Source organism: Sphaerodactylus townsendi, linkage group LG09, assembly GCF_021028975.2.
Source record: "Sphaerodactylus townsendi isolate TG3544 linkage group LG09, MPM_Stown_v2.3, whole genome shotgun sequence".
Lineage (NCBI taxonomy): Eukaryota > Metazoa > Chordata > Lepidosauria > Squamata > Sphaerodactylidae > Sphaerodactylus > Sphaerodactylus townsendi.
In genome coordinates this window covers 4069480-4092227 of record NC_059433.1, presented here as the reverse complement: position 1 = coordinate 4092227, position 22748 = coordinate 4069480, and the positions used below count along the sequence as shown (strand labels likewise).

Sequence of the window (22748 nt, the reverse complement as noted above, 5' to 3'; positions counted from 1 at the left end):
TCCTCCATAAATCTGTCCAAGCCCCTTTTAAAGCTATCCAGGTTTGTGGCCATCACCACCTCCTGTGGCAGCATATTCCAAACACCAATCACACGTTGCATGAAGAAGTGCTTCCTTTTATTAGTTCTAATTCTTCCCCCCAGCATTTTCAATGTATTTGGATCCAGGTTTTTTAATTTTGTTTTTGCAGCCGGGGGGGTGGGGGTGGGGGGGTGGGGGTGGGAGGTGGATTCTAATATTATTCAGCTTCGTTATTATCTGTGAGAAATCTGTCTGGAGAGCTGGAGGGGCTATTTTGTGAACAAATGGCACCAAAATTACAGCTGCTGGTGCCTGTCTTTTAAATCACTCCCAAGTTTCAAGTGAAACTAACATGTACTTTCTCACCCACTGGAATCATGTCGAGAAGCCTTGGCTGTTAGATCTGATAGGATGTGTGCCCCTTCCTTTTTGTGACACCTGGATTTTAGAACTGTTTTCTGAAAGGCAACTCCCACCACTGCCTTGAGCAAGAACTTTAAAAAGTGAACTAGCAAAGGGAACTGCAGTAAGAAAAAAAGATCACATTGTGAATTAAAATTAACTGCCTCTCTACATTTTGTGTTGAAATTCACAGTGAAAGGTTTCCCATGAAAGCTGCGGTACCTTCATTATATATTATTTTTTAAAAAAAATACCACATGCTTTCCAAATACTAACGAGATTTTAGCATAAATGTCATAAAAATCTAAGAAGTTAAAATTTCACAACAAATACATAACACCAAATATTTCCATGAAATGGGGGAGTTTGTCCCTTTTAGAGTGGGAACAGACTTTTGGCTTAGCAAAAGGTCGGGCAAGCTTGGGGATCTTGGTTGCTTATGTATACCAAGATCAGCTTTTGCAAGAAATTCCATAGGTGAACAGGTAAAGTTTAACAAGTTTATTTAGTGATAATGGGGATACACAAGCACACAATAGCCAAAGCAGCAGAACACAAACACAGTCCTGGGATATAAGCAGTGTTGAGGGGATAGGTTGGAAATAGTGGAGGAATTGGGGGAATTCTTTGGGGTAATACCAAACCAGATCCTGAAGTGTCTTTGGGTCTATGAAGCAGAGTCCAGCAACCTGCACTGAGCTCCAAGGATGTGGGGTAGAAAGCAGGTGGCAAGTAGTAGTAACTGGACCCCAAGGCAGGCTCAGAAGTACTGGGTGGAACAGGAGGGCAGAAGGTACCGCAACAATCCAGACCCACTGAATCCTGAGTGTTCAACAAGGGCCGATTTTATAGTGGGGATCAGGTCCTCTAGACATGCTAAGTGAGCTTAATCTCCCGGGACAAAGTGGAATCCTGCCTTTCCAGGGAAAGACAAGGGACAGACAACAACCTTAAGTGTTGGGTCGTTAATCTAATGGATTGAGGCATTAACTTGTTGGGCCAAGCTTGGGAGTGCTTGAAAAGGGGAAGATAGTTGCTTAAATTATATCAGTAGGACAATGATAGTGCAAATATGGTGGTCGCTAGTGAGATGTTAGTCAGAGGAAGAAGTTATCGGGTTAATACAATACTGGCAAGAACACTTGGAGCAAAAATGTTAACAAATCCTTTGTCTTTACAGGGCATGTGGTCCAGGGCTGGAGATGGGAATGCTTTTCTAGGCTTGCTCAATTCCTTCAACAAGGGTGTGATACAGGTCTGATATGGGCAAGGGCAAGTCCAGACAAGTGTTTCTGTGTCCTTTGGGTACACTAGCCAGTGCAGAGAATGGGCTCCCTATTTTCATACTGCACTGCTGGGTGCCCAAAGCGTTGACAGGATGAGTAGAGTCACTGCTATCTTAAAAGCAGGGTTCCCCTACCCACCATGATTGGTCTGGCAACACAAATGCCCCTGTGTTGTTTTTAAAGGCAGCTTCATACAGAGTTCATAACAGCAATTTAAAGGTTAGAGTTGGAAGAAGGAAGCATCCATCATGGCCAAATATAGAAGGGATAATGGTTTCTTGGGGAAATACATTTAGATTGTGAAGGTACTGGGGATTTCTTCTTTTTCTGGGATCTTGCCAAGAAGAAGAGCTACAACTTGCCTTCTGCCTTTTCCTCCTTGTCCTCCTGGGCAGAGTTGGAAGTCTTATGACACAGGAGCCTTACTAAGGTTGAGCAGGCATGGGTCCAGTCCTTGCCCAGATAGAAGATCTCCTAGGAGTCCTGTGTATACCACTTTGGGTTCTATCGGGGAAGAAAGGCATGACATATAAATCAGAGGGGAGACTCCTTGGGCATTTGGGCACAGGACTTCTCCTCCTGGCAAGCCCACCTTCCCATCAGGGCAGATTTTCAATTATGCAGCAGATTTGCATCATTATCCAAGTTATTTTTGTTTACCCAACTGTCACAATACTGTTGCAGTTCCCTTGGTTCCCGCCCAGCATTTCCTATTTGGTTGCCACTGTGGGTTGGTCAGGGTTGTGGATTCTTCTTCCTCCCTCCACTTTGGAAAGATGGATCCCAGCTATGCACAGGGTGGGGGGAGCCTGTGTTTCCCCCCCCATAGTTACTCCCCCCCATTTGCAAAACTGGATCCCAGTAGGGGGAACCAGTAGGGTGCCTGTTGGCTATTAGTTCCAGTTCAGCTTTGGAATAAAGATACTAACTATGTCACAGACACCACACAGGACAGTAGAACCTAGAAAATTTGAGACGAATAAACAGCTGACCCAGAAGAAGAACTTGGGACACTAGTGAGAATGGATTCTGTGGGTGGTCCAGGATCAGTGGAAGATCCTCCAACCTGGCAGCAGCAAAATAGCACAGGTGCTACTCAGCTGTCTGCACATGCATGTGCCTGCAACTAATGCCAGAGTGTCGATTCAGTGCCATGCTGATAGATTGGTTCAACTGCATGCAAAAAAAAATTAATTAAAAAATGATTGACATCAAAAACCAAATCCTCTGTAGACAGAAATTGATGCTTTGTAGCAGATTTGGGGGGAAAGGTGGAGGAAAGAGGAGTGTAAAATTAATCAACACACCCTGGGGGGAGTGGGGAGAGCATTAGATTCACTGAATGCAAAACTTGCAGGAAGTCTTAAGTGCACAAATGGTCCTAGTTTGCTAAGATGGCTGTTTGCACATCTGAATGGGGATTTGCTATGAAGGTTTTCAGATTTAAGCAGTGCCTCGTGATTGACAGCAATGGAAAATTTCTATACAATTAACATAGCCTTTCAAGATCCTACAGGAGATGACTTTTTTAAGGAATTCCAGCTAGATTTTTCAGGCGCTTGTTTTTTCCCACTTTTGTTTCTTTCTCTTTTCCTTCCTCATCTCGTCCGTCTTTTATCCTGCCAGTGCTTTATTAACCCAATTCAACTTGTACTTTATTATGTATTTATTTATTATATTTATATACCGTCCTCCCCAAAGGCTCAGGGCGGTGTCCATCAATGATAAAACAATTTAAAACATCATAATATATAATTTACATAAAATAATACATAAAATACTAAAACTACAGATGGCTTCAACCCCTCCACCTTTATGTACCCACGGGAGGCCAGATGTTCTTATGGCAGAGTTGACATCATCCCGGCTGGCCAAACGCCTGGCGGAACAGGTCCGTTTTACAGGCCCTGCGGAAACTTTGTAAGTCCCGCAGGGCCCTGTTCTCACCTGGAAGCCTGTTCCACCAGGTAGGGGCCAGGGCCGTAAAAGCCCTGGCGCTTGTAGAGGCCAGCCGGATCGCCTTGGGGCCAGGGATCACCAGTAGGTCCGACTCCAATGAGCAGAGGGGCCTAGAAGGGCGGTATAGGGAGAGACGGTCCCTCAGATAAGCAGGGCCAAGGCCGCGAATGGATTTGAAGGTCAATACCAAAACTTTAAACATGACCCGGTACTCGATTGGCAGCCAGTGCAGTTGGTATAGGACTGACGTAATCCAGTCCCTAGCTGTTGCCCCGGAGAGGAGCCTGGCTGCTGCGTTCTGTACGAGTTTCAATTTCTGGATCATGGCTAAAGGTAAGCCCGCGTAGAGCGAGTTACAGTAGTCTAATCTAAAGGCGAGTTACAGTAGTCTAATCTAGAGGTCTTTCCCATTTTATTCTTTCTAGTGGTTTGTATTTCCCTTTGACAGCTCTGAGCCAAGACAAATTCATGTTCTCAGATACAATCGGCACTCTGTTTTTGGGATAAGGGGTTACTTCTAGTTTTACAACAATCCTGAGAATGGTCGTGGCAAATGGACAATCAGAAATGTTCCATTTGAAGTTCCAGTGTAGCAATCTACATTGCAGAGGTTTTATTTTTTCAGACCCTGGTTTCCCAATGCTATCAGGATGTCTGGCAACAGTTCATCTTTATATTTATATGGGACAAAATAAACAACATGGCTGCTTATCCTGAAGTTCAGTACAGTGTTAGGACAGAAGTGATAATATAAGCTGGGGTGGGACTGTCGTTCTGATTTAATAGTTTTGCTTGGCAATGTAAATGGAATCCAGACCTGGCCACTGTGATCCATGCCATGGTCACCTCTAGACTGGACTACTGTAACTCGCTCTACGTGGGCTTGCCTTTAGCCATGATCCAGAAATTGAAACTCGTGCAAAATGCGGCAGCCAGACTCCTTTCAGGGACTACATCTAGGGACCGGATTACCTTGGTCCTATATCAGCTACACTGGCTGCCAATCGAGTACTGGATCATGTTTAAAGTTTTGGTTCTGACCTTTAAAGCCATTCGCGGCCTCGGACCTGCGTATCTGGTGGACCGTCTCTCCATGTACTGCCCCTCTAGGCCCCTTTGCTCATAGAAGGTGGACCTGCTGGTGATCCCTGGCCCCAAGGCGATCCGGCTGGCCTCTACGAGGCTGGCCTCTACAAGGGCCAGAGCTTTTACAGCCCTGGCCCCTACCTGGTGGAACAGGCTCCCAGGTGAGATCAGGGCCCTGCGGGACTTACAGAGTTTCCGCAGGGCCTGCAAAACGGACCTGTTCCGCCAGGCATTTGGCCAGCCGGGATAATATTGACATCTCACCAATTTGCATCTGGCCTCTTGTGGGTACAAGTAAGGGGGAGGAGTGGGAGCTTTAAAGCCACCTATAATGTTTTATGGTTCTTATTGATTGATTGATGATTGTTAGCTGTTTTTAAATGTTTATATTTCATGTTGGACACCGCCCTGAGCCCTTTGGGGGAGGGCGGTATACAAATATAGATAGATAGATAGATAGATAGATAGATAGATAGATAGATAGATAGATAGATAGATAGATAGATAGATAGATAGATAGATAGATAGATAGATAGATAGATAGATAGATAGAGAGAGAGAGAGAGAGAGAGAGACAGACAGACAGACAGACAGACAGACAGACAGACAGACAGACAGACAGACAGACAGACAGACAGACAGACAGACAGACAGACAGACAGACAGACAGACAGACAGACAGACAGATAGATAGATAAAGCTATCAACTGTTTTTGTTTTGATCCAGCAACACTGACCCTAATCCAGGGATGTTTGTGAGAACAATGCAATGCCTGGGCAGTAAATACTGTGTGCAGTTGATGGTGCAAATGTCTTATACACACACACACGTGTGTGTGAAGTCCTGTTAAGTTACTTCCGACTCACAGCAACCCTATGAATCAACGTCCTCTGCAGTGACTTATTTCCATCAGCCCTCTCAGGTCTTGCAGGCTAAAGGCCATTGTGGCTTCCTTTATGGAGTCCATCCATCTCATGTTGGGTCTTCCTCTTTCCTGCTGCCTTCAGCCTTTCCTAGCATTACTATACTTTCCAGTGACTTTTCTCTTCACATTATACAGCACATGTACGGACTCACATTTCCATTGAGACACAAATATGCAGAAAAGTGAAGAGAATAATGTATTTATTTAATCCACACTTGTATCTTTCCTGGTACCATTTGTGCCAAAATATAACTTCATAAGTGGTTTCTAGATCACAACAAGACTGAACTGTCTCTAGAAGCTAAAATAACCGAGGCTACGATCACCTTATGATAAGACAACAGTCACGGAAAAAGACAATTATGCTGGGAAAAGTGGGAGGCAACAGAGAAAGAGGAAGACCAAACATGCAATGGGCTGATTCCATGGAGGAAGCCACGTCCTTCAGTTTGCCAGACCTGATCAAAGCTGTTAATCATGGGACATGTTGGAGGGCATTGATTCATAGGGTCACCATGAGTCAGAAGCTATTTGACAGCTCTTCCTCTTCCAAATGTGCATGGACTTTGCCTGTATGCAGTAAAGTTACACTGCTAGCTCCTCAAGAGATGGAGAAGTGCCTTAATAAATGTGGCCTTCCATATAACATCCATATGATCAAAAATTGGGATCATTTTACAAGTGAACTTACCCAAAGAATCAAAGATGTATCATGACAGTCTGATCTGGCAAGATATTCAGATTTTCCTCTATGCTATACACAGAAATATATCACTGCCCCTGCTCCTTATTTAACTTATCTGGATAACAAAGATCTAAGGAGAGCTTTTACTCTTGCAAGAAGTGCACATTTACCTTCTGCAGTCTTAGAAGGGAAATATGAAAAGATACCTTATGCTGCAAGGTTATGTTCTTGCTCTCTGAAGTCTGTAGAAACTATAGAGCATATGTTATTAAAGTGTCCCCTTTATGAGGAGGCAAGGAAAAAATGCCCGTCACATCTACTACACAAAATGACATATTGTTCTGATAAAGTTTGTTGTGAAAAACTATTACAAGATAAGAAGGAGAATATTACTAAATGGGTACCAAAATTCTGTCTATTCATTATGAAAAAGAAAAAATGATCTGAATATGGTATCCCCCTTAGATATTTTCATTTTGTTTAGTATTTTTATGCTGTTTGGTGTGTTTACAAAGTATAATGATATATAGATGGATAGTGCTGGAACACGGGAGAGAGATCTGCATTCTTGTTTTGTTGTAGATATTTTGGAGTTTTGTAATATATCTGGTCATTGACTGTAAATAAAGTCTTCTTCTTCTGCACTGCTAGCTCTTTGTGTAACTCATGTCATGTCGTGACCTAAATATACCAAGCTACAAAAATCAGGTGAAGGGGCAGAGCTGGCAGGCTTTGAAAGAAGCCAAGTGGAAGGTTGCAAAACTGAGCTGAGCTTACAAGGTTCAGTCAAGTTCTAGAATGTGGGCCCAGTTCAAACTTGACCACAACTATTTCATTTTCCTTTCAGGTTATTCAGACTATCAGTGCTACTGACAGGGATGACTTTGCCAATGGACAAAGGTTCCATTTTTCTCTGGACAACAGTGTTCCTTTAAATCCCAACTTTACTCTGAAGGACAATGAAGGTAAGTGGAAACAGGACTCTGTGTCTTGGGTGTCTTGTTGAATGGAATGACTTCCTTTTCTGTAATCTTTTTTTGTCAGTGGGTGAAAACCATAATCTGTCAGGGCAGAAGTGTTTGCAGCAGGGGCATCTCATTTGTCCCCTGTGTGTCGCAAACAGTGAATGTTTAGGGGTTGCACTGAGAAAATAACCTTGTCGTATTTGTTCCCGTTTTGCATTTTGTTGCTTTTTTGTACTCACTAGGTGTTGGAGTCTCGGGTCTCAATACTGTATCCTGCATCATTTATATGCCTGACAGTATGTATGTAGTGTTAATCACATGCCTACTGCTTTGTAGGTAGTTGGGAACCCATGGGTTAGCTTGGGTAAGCTTGAGGCCAAGACGTCATCCTACTGGCCCCAACGATGAGCACTGCAAGGTCAGGTTACCAGGCAACGTGATAAGGCAGATGCCTCTACTAGACATAATGAAGCCTGAGTCTGAATGGTTCCCACTGACATGAAAGATAAGGATGGGGAGCAGGCAGGGATGTAGGTATTGATTTTTATGGGGGGGTTGGGGGGCCACACCCCACCCACCCCTAGGGCATGGCCATGCCTCCCCAAGCCCTGCCCCCAGCCTAGCGCTTATAAAAGCAGCTCTCCAAGGCCGGGGACAGCAGACTCCCCTGCCCTGCCCTCCCCTGCCCCCCACCAGCTGGGCTCCCAGCCGGCAGCTGGCAGTTCCTTCTGCCCTCCCCTCTGGGCAGAGGCATAGAAGAAAAATGAAGCCCGATGCAAAATCTGAGTTTTGCTCCCCCGCCCAGGCAGCCGCTGTGATGCTGGAATCCACCCCCAAATAGCATCACTTTCAATGGTGTTTAAACTAGAGAGCCCAAATTCTCCTTTTAAATCCACCTTAAAGGGAGAATCTGGGGTCCCCAGTTAAACAACATTGAAAGTGATGCTGTTTTGATTATCACCCACCGTGAAACAGCATCACTTTCAATGTGGCATAGTGGTTAAGAGCAGGTGCATTCTAATCTGGAGGAACCGGGTTTGATTCCCTGCTCTGCCACTTGAGTTGTGGAGGCTTATCCGGGGAATTCAGATTAGCCTGTGCACTCCCACACATGCCAGCTGGGTGACCTTGGGCTAGTCACAGCTCTTCGGAGCTCTCTCAGCCCCACCCATCTCACAGGGTGTTTGTTGTGAGCAGGGAAGGTCAAGGAGATTGTGAGCTCCTTTGAGTCTCCTACAGGAGAGAAAGGGAGGTTATAAATCCAAACTCTTCTTCTTTTTCTTCTTCTAAACTGAGGACCTCAGATTCTCCCTTTAAATCCATGCCGAAGGGGGTGGATTTAAAAGGAGAATCTGGGGAAATTTGGGGGGTGCCTGCTTTCAGGGGTGCAATTGTTAAGCTAGCAGCACCAAACTTTTAGGGTATCTTTAGGAGACTCTCCTAATGAAACCACCCAGGTTTGGTGAAGTTTGGTTCAGGGGGTCCAATCACCTATTAGCTCCCATTGGAAACAATGGGGGATGGGGGCACCCCCTTTGGGAGTCCATAGCTTTAGACCCCCTGGACCAAACTTCACAAAGCCTGGTTAGTATCATCAGGAGAGTTCCCCAAACAATCCCTGAAAATTTGGTGATGCTAGTCTAAACACTGCGCCCCCTGCAGGCCAAAAACCAAAAAACACTAAAAATGTTTAAAAACCCACAAACAGGTGGGCGGAGCTTTGGACATGAATGGGGGGGTTGAACCCGAGGAACCCCCCCCCCCTTACCTATGTCCTTGGGAGCAGGGCTGATAAATTGCTAAAGCTTTTTTGCAGGCTTTAGAACTGACTTGAAGAAACCTGGGTTCTCATCTGTTCCAATAATAAAGGCTACTGTAACCAACAACAGAGTCTGTTTACTCGACAAGAAGCATAGACCTAACACAGGTTTATGAAACTTCCTTTTGTTCAGCACAGCATACGGTGCAAAACTGGGGTTACAGGGTTTTACTTTGGCCGTTTCCGCATGGCAGCTGAAACGGCTGGGTCGGCGCTTCTTGCGCCGACCCGAAGATGCTGGGACCGTCCGCATGGACGGTCCCGGGAAGAGGCGGGCAGCCGGCGCCGCGGAGCGCCGGTGCTCGCACAACCCGGCTTGTCCCTGGGCCTCCGGCGCGTTGCCGAGGCCTGGGGACACGCCCCCCTGGCCCTGCGCGCCTGCTCGAGAGCGGGCGCAGGGCAGGGCGTGTCCCCAGGCCTCGGCGACGCGCCGGAGGCCCAGGGACAAGGTGAGTGCCGGGTGGGGGAGGCGCCGTGAAGCCGCTGCCGTTCGCTCGGCAGCGGCTTCAGGGTGGCATATTCCCGAAAAGAACGCTTCCTAGCGTTCTGGGAATACGCCGGCTGCGGGCCAGCCGGGCGGCACGAGGGCGGCGCGGCTGCGCTGCAGCTGCGCCCCCCGTGCGAATGGCGGCCTGGAGACGGTGTTTTTACCGTCTCCAGGCCGTCATTTTCTGCCCGTGTGGAAACGGCCACTGACTCTTTTCTTGCATATTGCTTCCACACTGTTTTTGTTGCAACTTTGACTTTTCTGTTAGTTTTTAAAAGACAAAGGGCAGAACTATGAGGGAATAAGGTGTTATTGCTTCTTGCCACATTTCGTACGCTGCTGTAGAATATTACATTGTAAATTATGACCGCAACTTTTCTTTGCTTAGTATAAAAATTGGTTCTGTGAAATGACAGTTCCACAATACTTGGAAATCATTTAAGTCAATGAGCAAAATATAGTCTTGTTTTCTGACAACCTGTTTTCTGGATGACTTCAATTTTGAGCCATTAACAGTGTAGCAGAGCTAAGCATTTCTAACCATATCGACTTCAGTAGATTTACAGTGGTACAAGTCTGCTTTGGGTTTTACTGTGAGTGAAGCTGCAGCTTCCTTTTTCTCAAAGGTTTATATAACTTCTGTGTTTTTCCACCATCTGCTGACTTTTACTTTAATTGCGACATATGTAGTAGTGTTATCTAGTAGTGTTTTCCCAAGCAGGCTCACTCAGAATCTGACTCAGGTGTACTGAATGGGACTCACTCCTCCCAGAAAAGTGCTCTTAGGGTGACAACTGTAGGCATGTGCTTTCTAAAAATTAACCTGAAAAAATATTATTTAAAAAATGATGCTACAACTTTCCTTCAGAGGAACCTTATGGTCCTAAGGATGAAGGAAGGTGTGAGGGCCCAGTGGGAAACAGTAAATCACTGGAGTACATCACTGGAGAAAAAGAGGTCGTAGTTTTTATAGGAAAACAATCACCAGAGCATTGGTGCCAGTGAAAAGCAAGAGGAGTTAATGTTCTTGGAGAAAGCACAGAATGCAGAAATTAAGCAAAAGAGTGTATATGGGGAGTGTCTGTCAGCTGTTTAGGCCCAAAGCTGTTCTAAAGCAGGTTTAATATATTCATCTCAGTGGTGGATTCTGCACAGCACAAATATATTATCTTTAGGATGTTATAAATAGCATTGTGGGGAAGGACTTCATACAGCTCTCTTCCCCAGAACAGCCTGTTATATTCCCCTCAACCTGGGTTTTTCAGAGATCACTAAACTTGCCATCTTTCTCCCAAACAAGGTTGAAGATGATTCCTGCCTGCTGACAAAACACTTTATTTCTTTCACTTTATTTCTTTATTTCTTTCACTTTCACTTTATTTCTTTATTTTCTCTTACTGTTATTTCTGCTGCTTATGCCTGCCATTTGGTGCGCTATAGCAGCTTCTCTGTGGAAATTCCTCCCAAAGGTCTCCTCTGCTTGCAGCTCATTCATTGGCTATTTCACTGTAAAAAGTAGATGAATAAAGTTTGTTTAGCCTAGCAATCCTGTCCACGTGTCATTTTTCCTTTTGCGGGGAAGAGAAGGATGTCTGCGAAGCTATGGTGACATAACTAGAGAAACTGCAATATGCGCATATTTGTGCTGCTGTAGCTTCGCAGGCAGCCCCCTCAAAAGGAAAAGCGACACATGCACTAGATCGCGAGGCAAAATAAACTTGGGGGGAAGGGTTTGCTGGTTGCTGTATAGTATAAGTCTCTGCTGGACTGGCAGAGACTTCTTCGTACTGTACGGGACATCTTGCCTGCCTTAAAGAAATCTTTGTTCATCAACAAGTGTTTCAATTGTCTGGTCAAAGGACGTTCTGACATTAAGAAGTCTCTCACGTTCATCTTTCATCATGAATCCATCTCAGGAGGAGGTGGACAAGTTTTTGCCTCACGTTTCTACTTTTTCTCGAGATTCATTGGACTCTCCTCCCCCCCCACCCCCCACCTATGGACTGACCGGGACACGAAACACTCTCTCTCAGCCGTGCAAGCCGGGCGATTCCTGAGGGGAGAGATGGTTTTGCATGACTTTACAAGGGGGGGATTTGGTAATGCCTTTGAGGACTACCAGGCTGAGGCGGGACTGGTGACCAGATTGGGGCAGCAACCGGTTCTCCAGTGCACCCATCCTGTGTTGCGGGTGGCAAGTGGACTAGACCTGGGGTCACCATTTCTCAAAGCGACCGATGGCCTGTCTTATGATCCTTTAACATGGTCCGATCCTGGAGTGGACATTGCAGCTGACCGGCTGCCTTCTGTGGCTCAAGACCATTGGTTGGTCACTCTTCCACTGGATTATTGATTCCTGGACCCTGCCAGGGGTCCCTTGGTGGATCTACAGGGACCCACAGAGCCTTCACTGTTGAATCCAGTTGTGGGTCACCCTACGCAGATTGTGGATTACAAACAAATGAGTGCTCATTTCTCTACTGAATTTCCCGGGGGTGCTCATCCGAAATGGTCGACCACCTGGGTCCTCCAGCAGGAACGTTTCCAACTCGAACTCGACGTGGTTCAGGGAGTGAAGATTTCGGATGTCCCTGTGCGACCGCCATCTTAGTCAGACTCGGAGGGGTCTGACGGAACTGGTCATAGGGAGCTGGAACTACAGTTGCTCGATGTACAAATGGAAGCAAGAGCATTCGAAGCAGAGGCGAAGATGATGGAATATATGTGACAAGGTTCGGCATTGCAGTCGGTCAGCCATGCTTCTGTTGATCAACCAGTGCAGACCTCGCCTCAGGATACTCCTATTCGCCGGGATCAAACGACCCAAAGCACGTCAATTCCACAACAGGTTCCACTACCATGATCGCTGCCCAGAGCCCAAAGCACCTTGTACCCACAGCCAACACCAATGCCGCAGCCGGAACCCTCTCAACAGCAGCAGTTACTGAATATGGGTTTGCCCTTCCAATACATGCAGGGGCTCCCAATGGTACCTACAATTAACCCCAAGATGTCTGTACGCTTTGATGGCACTCCCCAGAAAGTACCCTATTTCTTGATCCAGGTTGTTGCCCATATGCATGACTTCGACTGTTTCTATCGTAATGATGGTGAATGGGTCAGAGGTTTGACAACCACATTTGAGGGTGATGCGGCAGAATGGTACGTGGAGCTATTCGGTTGGGCCACTCTGGAACTCACCTCTTTGCCTCTCTTTCCGATGACCCTCCGTGAACAATTTGAACAATCCCATATGGAGGATCAAACCAAACAGGGCATTAGAAACCCATAGCAAGGTCCTATGTCTTATGCAGAATACTCTAACAAGTTTTGGGCCCTGCCTAGCCGGATACCAGACTGCCCTGATCAAATGTTCACTATTGCCTTTTCGGAAGGTCTCAATCCAGGAATGGGTCCTTATGAGGTGCAAACCAACGTGCTTAGCTGAGTGGATCTCTATGGCAGCAAATGCTGACACTCGGCTACTTCCATTGAGAAAGGTACATCTAAGGCGGATGCTTTGCCTGAAATTGAGTCAGCTGACTACGATGGTGATGACTCTGGTACAAGTTTGGGTGCCGTACCGGCCTCGCAGTTTGCTGGACCTTTATCCAACATGCAGGTGAGTGATCGTGGCAAGTCCTTAGAAATTGAAATGACTCTTACTAATCTCCCTAAAAACACCACGATGCTGGCGCGAGCTCTTATTGACTCAGGCTGTTCCCATTGTCTCATGAATCCATCAGTAGTGGAGGGTCTGGGGTTGGACACCATTCCCTTAAGGCAGCCCATCCACTTTTCCCAGATGGACAGGAGTCTGTTGGGGGGGACAGCGGCCATGTTCAAGACGGAAAAAGTTTTACTTCAAAGCGCTCAGCACTGGGAGTGGCACAGTTTCATTGTACTTCTTATAGCCAATCACCCTGTAGTGTTGGGCATGTCCTGGCTGCAAGATCATGACCCTACCATCAAATGGGTGGATCGCATAGTGTGTTTCATAGTACCTCCTTGTGGCAAACCTATACTGTCTAAACCTGGACTGGCAGAGACTTCTTTGTACTGTACGGGACTGATCTTGCCTGCAATAAAGAAATCTTTGTTCATCAACAAGTGTTTCAATTGTCTGGTCAAAGGAGGTGCTGACACTTGTCTGGATTCACTATCAGCTTGTTCTGCCTCTGCCAAATTAAGTACAGTTTCCACCCATCAGTTTAGAACACAGACAGCTGCTTCTAGTGTTGGCCGGGTGTCATCATGTTAGTGATACCCCTCAGGCAATAGTGTGTAAGTGAAGAAACTTACTCAAAGTCTGTGCACCTGGCAATCATTTTCCTGGGGCCCTCGTACCTTCGGGACCGCCTTACCCCATATGTCCCTACACAGCCTCTGCATTCAGCAGAGGCCAATTTACTGGTGGTCCCCGGCCCCTCAGTGATACTGCTGGCCTCCACCCGGGCCAGGGCCTTTACGGCCCTAGCCCCGGCCTGGTGGAGCACTCTCCCACCATCTGTCCGGGCCCTGCGGGATCTTGGAGAGTTCCGCAGGGCCTGTAAGACTGAGTTATTCCACCGGGCCTTCGGGGAGGCCGGCCGCTGATGGTGTGCGCCCTTCCTGTCCCTCCCTTTATCACTCTGGGAGTCCGTAACATCTATACCGCCCCCCTCTCTGGGATGGGTTTTTTTACTGATAGTTTTAACTCTGGACGCCATATGGTTCATACGGAACGCTGTAATTTTATGTAATTTTATATATTTAATGATGTTAATGATTTTAAATGTTATTGTTATTGCTATATTGTTTATAATACCTGTTGTTCACTGCCCAGAGCCCTTAGAGGATGGGGCGGTTTATAAATGCAATAAATAAATAGATAGATAGACAGACAGACAGACAGACAGACAGACAGACAGACAGACAGACAGACAGACAGACAGACAGACAGACAGACAGACAGACAGACAGACAGACAGACAGACAGACAGACAGACAGGCAGGCAGGCAGACAGACAGACAGACAGACAGACAGACAGACAGATAGATAGATAGATAGATAGATAGATAGATAGATAGATAGATAGATAAAATGTTGACATTATCAGCATTTCTGGTTTGTATGTTGAGTATCCTCCCATGTGTAGTGTGGCAGCTCCAAATAAAAGCTTCTCCCAGTTTTCAGAGAAGAGGAAAACATAAATTCCAGAAAAGAATCGCACAGAATTGCATAGTCTTGGATGTGGACCAGATAAATCTGTGTTCAAATCACTTCATCTTTGAAAGTTCCTGAATAGTATTAGACCAGATCACACCTCTCCCCCCAACCTGTCTCACAGAGTTGTTGAGAAGAAGGGGAAAAAACCCTGAGTTTCTTGAAGAAAAAATGGGGTACAGAGATGACAGACTAATCTTTTGCAAACAAAGGAGGATTCAAAATTGCCAGTTCTCTTCTCAGGGACATTATGAAAGCAAATCTAAAGACACCGACGTATAACATTGATCTTTAATTAATCACAACACCTTCGAACAGATGAACATTTAACACAAACAGAGCTGAGCAACAAATTAAAATTGCCTAAAGGGAAAAAAACAGATTTCCCCCATTCTCTTGTGAGAGCCTATTATGCATAATGTGTAAAAAAAACCCCACCACCTCAGATTATGAATAATACATAAATCAGCGCTCTCCAAAGTGCTCTGGCATTCACCTGCCACACCTCCGCTATTATATCTCTGGTGTCTCATCCGTGCCCACTTGTGTCAATATGTTTTGTAGCACCATCATTCACTGTTACTAATCCAGGAAGAATGCATTTTGGCGATAAGAAAAGAGGGCCCTGGGTGTTATCAGATTCCTTCCCAATGTACTTAAGTCTTTTAAAACATAGCTGCACAAGGGAAGGGAGTATGAATTGTGGTTGTGGCGCTGGACAAGGAGAAGGGAGAAGAGTTCCTCTTTCCTGTGCCATTTCCCCAATCAATAATGTCCTTCCTCCAACTGCTTTTAGCTGAGTAGGGGGGGAAAGACGCAAGATGGTGAAGAAGAAGGAGCTACACTGCCCCTTTCTCCGCACAACGGTTTCAGTTTAGATTGACCCACTCCTCTCCCACAACTGCTTCCTGAGAGTCGTGACACATCCGTCTATTTCATTTTTCATTGTGTTTTTTTTACCAAGGGGTTCAAAAGCAGCAAATATGACCCTTCTCTACTCAATTCTGTCCTGACAGATAATGTTCAGCTGAGGTCACCCGGTGAAAAATCTAATCGCACCTGTTCTTACGCTTAGGTCTCTGGCCAAAGACCTTCAGCATCCCAGATTGGTTGCACTTTTAGAAACCCAAGTTAAGGAGAATTAACATAACCTTTTATCTCCTGCTACAAGGTGAGATCTAAGAGAAAAGATGGCCTGTACATTCACTCATCATTTAGGCTATGGTAAGAGCTGGCAGGTAGCCAAACGTATATTGCTAGATATTCTTTACAAAACCTAGTTCCAGTTGGCACATGCAAGATAAAAATTTGCATGAGTTCATCTTTATTGGCCCAGAGAACATAAGAACGAAAGCTGGATACTGAAGAGAGGGGAGGTGAATTAGACTAGGCATACATGTGGATTTCTCACCCCCGCTGTTTCTCCATCAAAACCCCCATTTGGATTTCACTTCTCCCATGAGTGAATCCAATCTGTAATGCTTCATTTTTGTGTCATCTTTTGTTTCTTCACACCAAATTTTTCCCATGAAATGTACTCATTTTTCAACCTTATTTGCAGTGGCAGTAAATCTGCATTATACATGCACTCCAGGTATAAATGGCCATGTAAATTGTGTATAAAAATCATACATCAAAAACACAATACAAATACTTCATATATTGAAAAGCATTGTGATGTAACAGTTAATAAAACATTAAATGAACATTAAAAGAAATTAAATAGGATTTGGTTACTTGTCTCTAAAGTAGACCCTAAAAGTAATTATTCCCAAATTACTTTTGGGAAAAAGTAATTATTCCCAAATGGAAATTCAGATTTAATCTACAGCTCATAGTGCCATTAACCAGATTTAACTAACCAAAGTTAGTTTTGCTTTCTGATTCCACGCATATGTCGTTTTTTGCTTTCAATGAAGTGTCTTCAAAGCTATGAAGACACAATATGAGAATTGATTCTCATATGTCTTTGTACCTTTGAAGATTCATGTACTTTACGCATTGAAATGGTGTGCTCATGCACTGCAAGCAGAGAAAACCTCTGTAGGAAACACAGCAAATGGCGGACAGCACAATGCACAGGTGTCAAACTCGCAGCCCTCCAGATGTTATGGACTACAGTTCCCATCATCCCCTGCCAGCATCATGCTGGCAGGGAATGATGGGAACTGTAGTCCATAACATCTGGAGGGCCGCGAGTTTGACACCTATGGCACAGAGGATCTCAAGGGACAGAAAATGTCAGGCCCAATGAAAATGAAAGTGAGTGCTTCTAAAACAGGTGAGAAAAATATGGTTCCTGCACTCCAGACAGCAAGCTGGAAATGTTTTGAAAACGTTTCAGGGGGAAAGTTGTTAACTTAGTGTTTTCAAAATGAAACATTTTGAAGAAAAATAAAATGTTTTCCAAACGTGTTGAGCAAAAAGCTGTGTGGGATTCCTGCAGGAAACATTGTATATTCCAGCTTCAAAACTTTTTATTTGTGTTGTGTGGAATTGACCTCTTATCTGGTGAACTGGATTTATTTTCCCACTCCTCCACACGAGGCCTTCTAATGACCTTGGGCTAGTCACAGTTCTCTTCGAATGCTTTCAGCCCCACCTACCTCATAAGATGCCTTTTGTGGGGAGAAGGGAAAGGAGTTTGTAAACCACTTTGAGTCTCCTTATAGGAGAGAAAGGTGGGGTATTAATCCAAACTCTTCTTCTTCTTCTTCTTCTTCTTCTTCTTCTTCTTCTTCTTCTTCTTCTTCTTCTTCTTCTTCTGATGATGATGATGATGATGATGATGATGATGATGATGATGATGATGATGATGATGATGATGATGATGATGCAATAGATATATGGCTTATAAGCACCAGTTAGAGGGAACGTGTCTGATCTGACCTGTGCAACTCCACTAGCTTCTAATTTATGTTCTTACAAAGGGTGATCACTACTGCACAAAGGATTATCGGCTGCCCTCTCTCCTCCTTGGAAGAACTCTATAATTCCTGAAGCCTAAAAAAAGCCCAAAATATTCTGAGGGACCCGTCTCATCCAGCACACTCTCTTTTTGAACTGCTACCATCTGGTAGGCGATACAGGACTATCAAATCTAGGACAAAGAGGCTTAGAGACAGCTTCTACTCTAGAGCTGTGGCTATGCTAAACTCCGCGGCTTCGTGTTGATGTGTTTGGGGCTGTGTAGGGATGGGTGGAGGAAGGGGAAGGTGAGGATGGGGTATGAGTCTGAAATTGTATGAGTATGATGTATTGTATGAAATTGTATGAGTATGATGTATGAGTCTGAAATTGTGTGCATCGAGGAATGCTGCTGTAAATTTCGTTGTGCATGCACAATGACAATAAAAATGCTTATGCTTATGCTTACCACTGAAGCACTAAATTATGTGGGACAGGGTACAACCTGCCCTTACCTGAGCCTCACCAATGTTCTTCTTCCACCGCATCTCAAAAAGGATATTGAGGAGATAGAAAAAGTGCAGAGAAGGGCAATGAGGATGATTGAGGGACTGGAGCACCTTCCCTATGAGGACAGGCTGCAGTGTTTGGGACTCTTTAGTTTGGAGAGGAGACGTCTGAGGGGGGATATGATTGAAGTCGATAAAATTATGCATGGGGTAGAAAATGTTGACAGAGAGAAATTTTTCTCTCTTTCTCACAATACTAGAACCAGGGGGCATCCATTGAAAATGCTGGGGGGAAGAATTAGGACTAATAAAAGGAAACACTTCTTCACGCAACGTGTGATTGGTGTTTGGAATATGCTGCCACAGGAGGAGGGGCTTGGACAGATTTATGGAGGAGAAGTCGATTTATGGCTACCAATCTTGATCCTCTTTGATCTGAGATTGCAAATGCCTTAACAGACCAGGTGATCAGGAGCAACAGCCACAGAAGGCCATTGCTTTCAAATCCTGCATGTGAGCTCCCAAAGGCCTGTGCCACTGCGAGTAGCAGTGGCCTGGGCCACTGCGAGTAGCAGAGAGCTGGACTAGATGGACTCTGGTCTGATCCAGCAGGCTCTTTCTTATGTTCTTATGAGAGGGTCTTCTCTTTTGTGGCACCTGTTTTTGTGGAAGGTCTTCATTGTAACCACCTAGCTAGCATTGAATGTGATGAGGGTTGTTTTTCCTTTAAACCCAGTCTTTATTTTTTTAAAAAATCCCATAAGTTAGTTTATGCAGTTGTTGTAGCTGCAAATTAGTATTGGTTTTTGTGTTTATCTGTATAGTTTTCAGCATTTTTTGCATTCATGTGGTTTTTGTGCTGTTTTAATGTTTATAGTACTAACTTGAGAAAACAAATTCATCCCTGTTGCATTTTACAGTATTTATGCTGCTACTGACACTGGTAGTTTCTATTGGATTTTATTGTTTTGATATTTTGATTTGTTCCCGACCTCAAAATGCATAATAATGCATTCAATAAACAAAGACAGGCAAGCATACACTTGTTGGTATACATATACAGATGGACCAGTGTGAGACAAATTCTTACAACACAGTAGGGCTAAGAGTATCAGTTAATGGGGGCAGTTTTTACAATAACTTTTTTACTGAGTTTATAAAAGGATTGATTATCAAGCAAAAACTAGATATTTTACAGCACATTATTGTTACAGCCAAGTTATACCAAAGCAGTGGGAAAAGTGCAAAACAACCATCAGCGGATTAAGGATCAAGAAATGTATGGAATGTTGAAATATTCTGAGTTACTGGCTCCATGGTTGGATCCAAATGTCACTGGATCCTGTGCTACGATAATGGTGCACTGCCTGGATTTTCCTGTCCAGACCAGAGGTCTAGGAGGTGAAACACTGAACTATCACAGTATCCTATTATAAGTGGATCCAGTCTACGTATAAAAGCGAGTCTTCAACATTCATCACATTCGAATGCAGCCAATAAGCAAAACTCTGGAATGGGACTACACAAACGGAAGGCGGCTGGATTCTTAGCTTCTGTGGTCATCAGAGGCAGATAGCTTATTTGGCATCTGTTATAGTGTTCGCACCCTCTTGTTTTCTCCCATATGAGTGAGTGGTGGACATATAGTTTTGTGTGGAAGGAAACAAAGTGCTGGGTTTTGAGGCAAAGCACGTGCAGATGAACTGCATCCCTGAGGGGCCACTGGAGTATCGACACTCTGCCAGCCCAAGCCAATGTGTCATCATCATTTTCAGCAATATGAGAATAACTCCCTTATTAACATTGGGACTCCCACTGATGAGAAGAGCCACACTCTCGAACTGATCTGTATGGCAGATGTGCAAGTGGCCTTATCCTCAGTTGATGGAGTTCCATGGTCTGACCACTACATCCTTAAGGCCTGGGTAGACGTAGCTGCCCCCTTCCATCTAGGCGACAGGCAAATGTTGGTCCACCCATGGAGGCTTATAGATCCCATGAGATTCCAGAACCTCTTGCAGGAGGCTCCCCCTCTCGGCGACTCTCTTGATGAGCTGTAGAGAGCTGGTATTGCAGGATCTCTGAAGCAATCGAGGTGCTCGCCCCAAGATGTCCTCTCCGCCCCCATACCAAATTGGTTCCCTGGTAATTGGAGGAGCTGAGGAGGATGAGACAGGAGCTGAGATGGCTTGAGCGAGTGTGGCAGCGGGTACATGACTAAGGGACAAGACAAGAAGGGATGCTTAAGAGATCCTATGAGAAAGCTTTGAAGGAAGCAAAGAGGCTTTTCTTCACCTCCTCCATCGCTACCACAAGCTCTCGCCTGACACAATTGTTTACTGTGATTCGGACTCTTACGACCCTACCGATGGGTCCCAAAAATCAATTGGCTTTTAGCTATGAGGCATTTGTGAGCTATTTTGCAGACAAGATCTTCTCCCTCCTCCAGCCCCGGCTGGCCACTGTTGATACAATAAGGGAACTAGAGGCTCCTTGGCCGCCTTCTTCTGGTTCACGTTTAGATCATTTCTCCCTGCTTGACCCCTCCGAGGTGGACAGATTTCTGGGAGCTGTTAAATCTACCACTTGTCCTTTTGACCTGTGTCCCTCCTGGCTAGTGAAAGCCAGCCGGGAGAAGGTGCGGAGCCACCTGTTGAACATCATCAATAGTTCCCTTCAGAAAGGAGTTTTTCCAGGTCAGCTGAAAGAGGCAGTGGTCCGCCCTCTCTTGAAGAGACTGGATTTAGATCCATTAGATCTGACCAATTACTACCCAGTTTCGCATTTGGCATTCCTGGGCAAGGTAACTGAGAAAGTGGTGGCTGAGCAGCTGCAGAGATTTCTAAATGATGCCAAGGTGTTGGATCCCTTCCAGTCCGTTTTCCGCACTGGTCAAGGGACCAAGATGGTTCTGCTTGCCATTGTTGATGAGCTACAGCTCCAGCTTGACTGGGGTGGGTCAGGGCTGCTGTGGCTGCTTGATCTCACTGCAGCATTCCACACAGTAGATCATGACCGATTGGTCCACTGCCTCATGGATGCCAGGATATAAGGAACATCTTTATGCTGGATACACTTGTTCCTACAGAACTGGGGGCTGCAAGTGGTGTTGGGGGAGGAGAGTTCTCATTGGCACCCATAGATTGTGGGGTGCTGTAAGGGACAATCCTTTCCCCAATGCTCTTTAATCTCTAAATGTGCCCCCTGGCTGAGCTGGTCTGGAGTTTCGGGCTGTGATGTCACCAGTATGTGGATAACACCCAGCTTATCTTGATGATGGCAGGCCATCCACACTCAGCCCCTGAGGCTCTCTAGCATTGTTTTGAGGCTGTGGCTGCATGGTTGAGAGCGAACGCGCTGAAACTGAACCCAGCGAAGACGGAGGTTCTATGGGTAGGTCACGGAGAGATGCCAACCGACTTTGGACTGCCTGCACTAGCTGGTGAGGGATTACAGCGATCTTCATCAATGCACAGTCTGGACGTGATTCTGGACTCCAGGTTATCCTTGGAAGCCCAGATTTCTAGGACCACTTAGGCTGCTTCCTACCATCTCTGGCAGGCATGCCAGTTGGCCCCATACCTCTTTGACACTGACCTTGCCACAGTAATCCATGCAATGATTACCTCTAGACTGGATTATTGTGACTCTCTCTTCACAGGCCTATCCTTGAATTTGGTCCGGCTGCTTAACTCCCAGTGGGGGTCTTTAGCAAGGACCATATAACTCCTGTCCTTTATCAAGTGCATTGGCTGCCAATCAAGTACTGGGCCATCTTCAAGGTTCTGGTTCTAACCTTTAAGGCCGTGAGCGGTCTTGGCCCTTGTGAAGTCCCACGTACCAACTGGCTGCCGCTCCCTCCTTTGAATGCAAAGGATGTCTAAATACCAGTAGTTTTCAGGTCTTTGGCTTATTTATTTTATTCTGTAAATGCCTATTTTCCCATTTGGCACACTTTTCCAAAATCACTTTTAAGTCTTCTCTTTCAGGATCTTTGCGTTCCATCTGCAGTTAACTGTTGCCAACTTCACCTTTGAGATTTTATTTCATCTTGTCTCAGCCTTTATTTTTTCACATCCTTTCCACCTTTGTGTGGTTCCCCTCCCCAGCTTGGATTTTCATTTTGCAAATGTTCTTTCCCCCTCTCCATTCCCAGCAGTGACTTTGTTTCGTGTCTGCACTCCCGTTTCCCCCTTTAAGGCCCCTCAGGTATCTTTGGTGCTTCAATGTGTTTCATCATTACCAGGCTGCTGCCACATTCAGGTTTTTTGTATGCCTTTGAGCCTGCTTCCGTTTGAGCTTCCGTTTGAGCTTCCGTTTGAGCTTCCGTTTGAGCTTCCGTTTGGGCTGCTGCAAAGCAGAACTGTCTGACTTATGGTTCTAAAAGTGATTCCCCCCCCCCATTTGTTCAGGGCTGCTGAACCCACGCACCAGATGATTCATTCTTTGTTATATTTATGGCATATTTACACAAGCCCGTGTGGTGGAGT

General features: G+C 45.3%; 1 protein-coding gene across 4 annotated transcripts in view; it reads left to right on the top strand.

Annotated features, from left to right (window-relative positions):
• Nucleotides 1-22748, top strand: part of CDH18 (cadherin 18) — an 883209-nt gene that overhangs the window by 854572 nt on the left and 5889 nt on the right. For all 4 annotated transcript variants that reach the window (XM_048508491.1, XM_048508490.1, XM_048508492.1 and 1 more), the window contains one exon: nucleotides 7213-7330. In XM_048508491.1, coding sequence (XP_048364448.1) covers nucleotides 7213-7330 — 118 coding nt within the window. The remainder of the gene's footprint in view (nucleotides 1-7212; nucleotides 7331-22748) is intronic.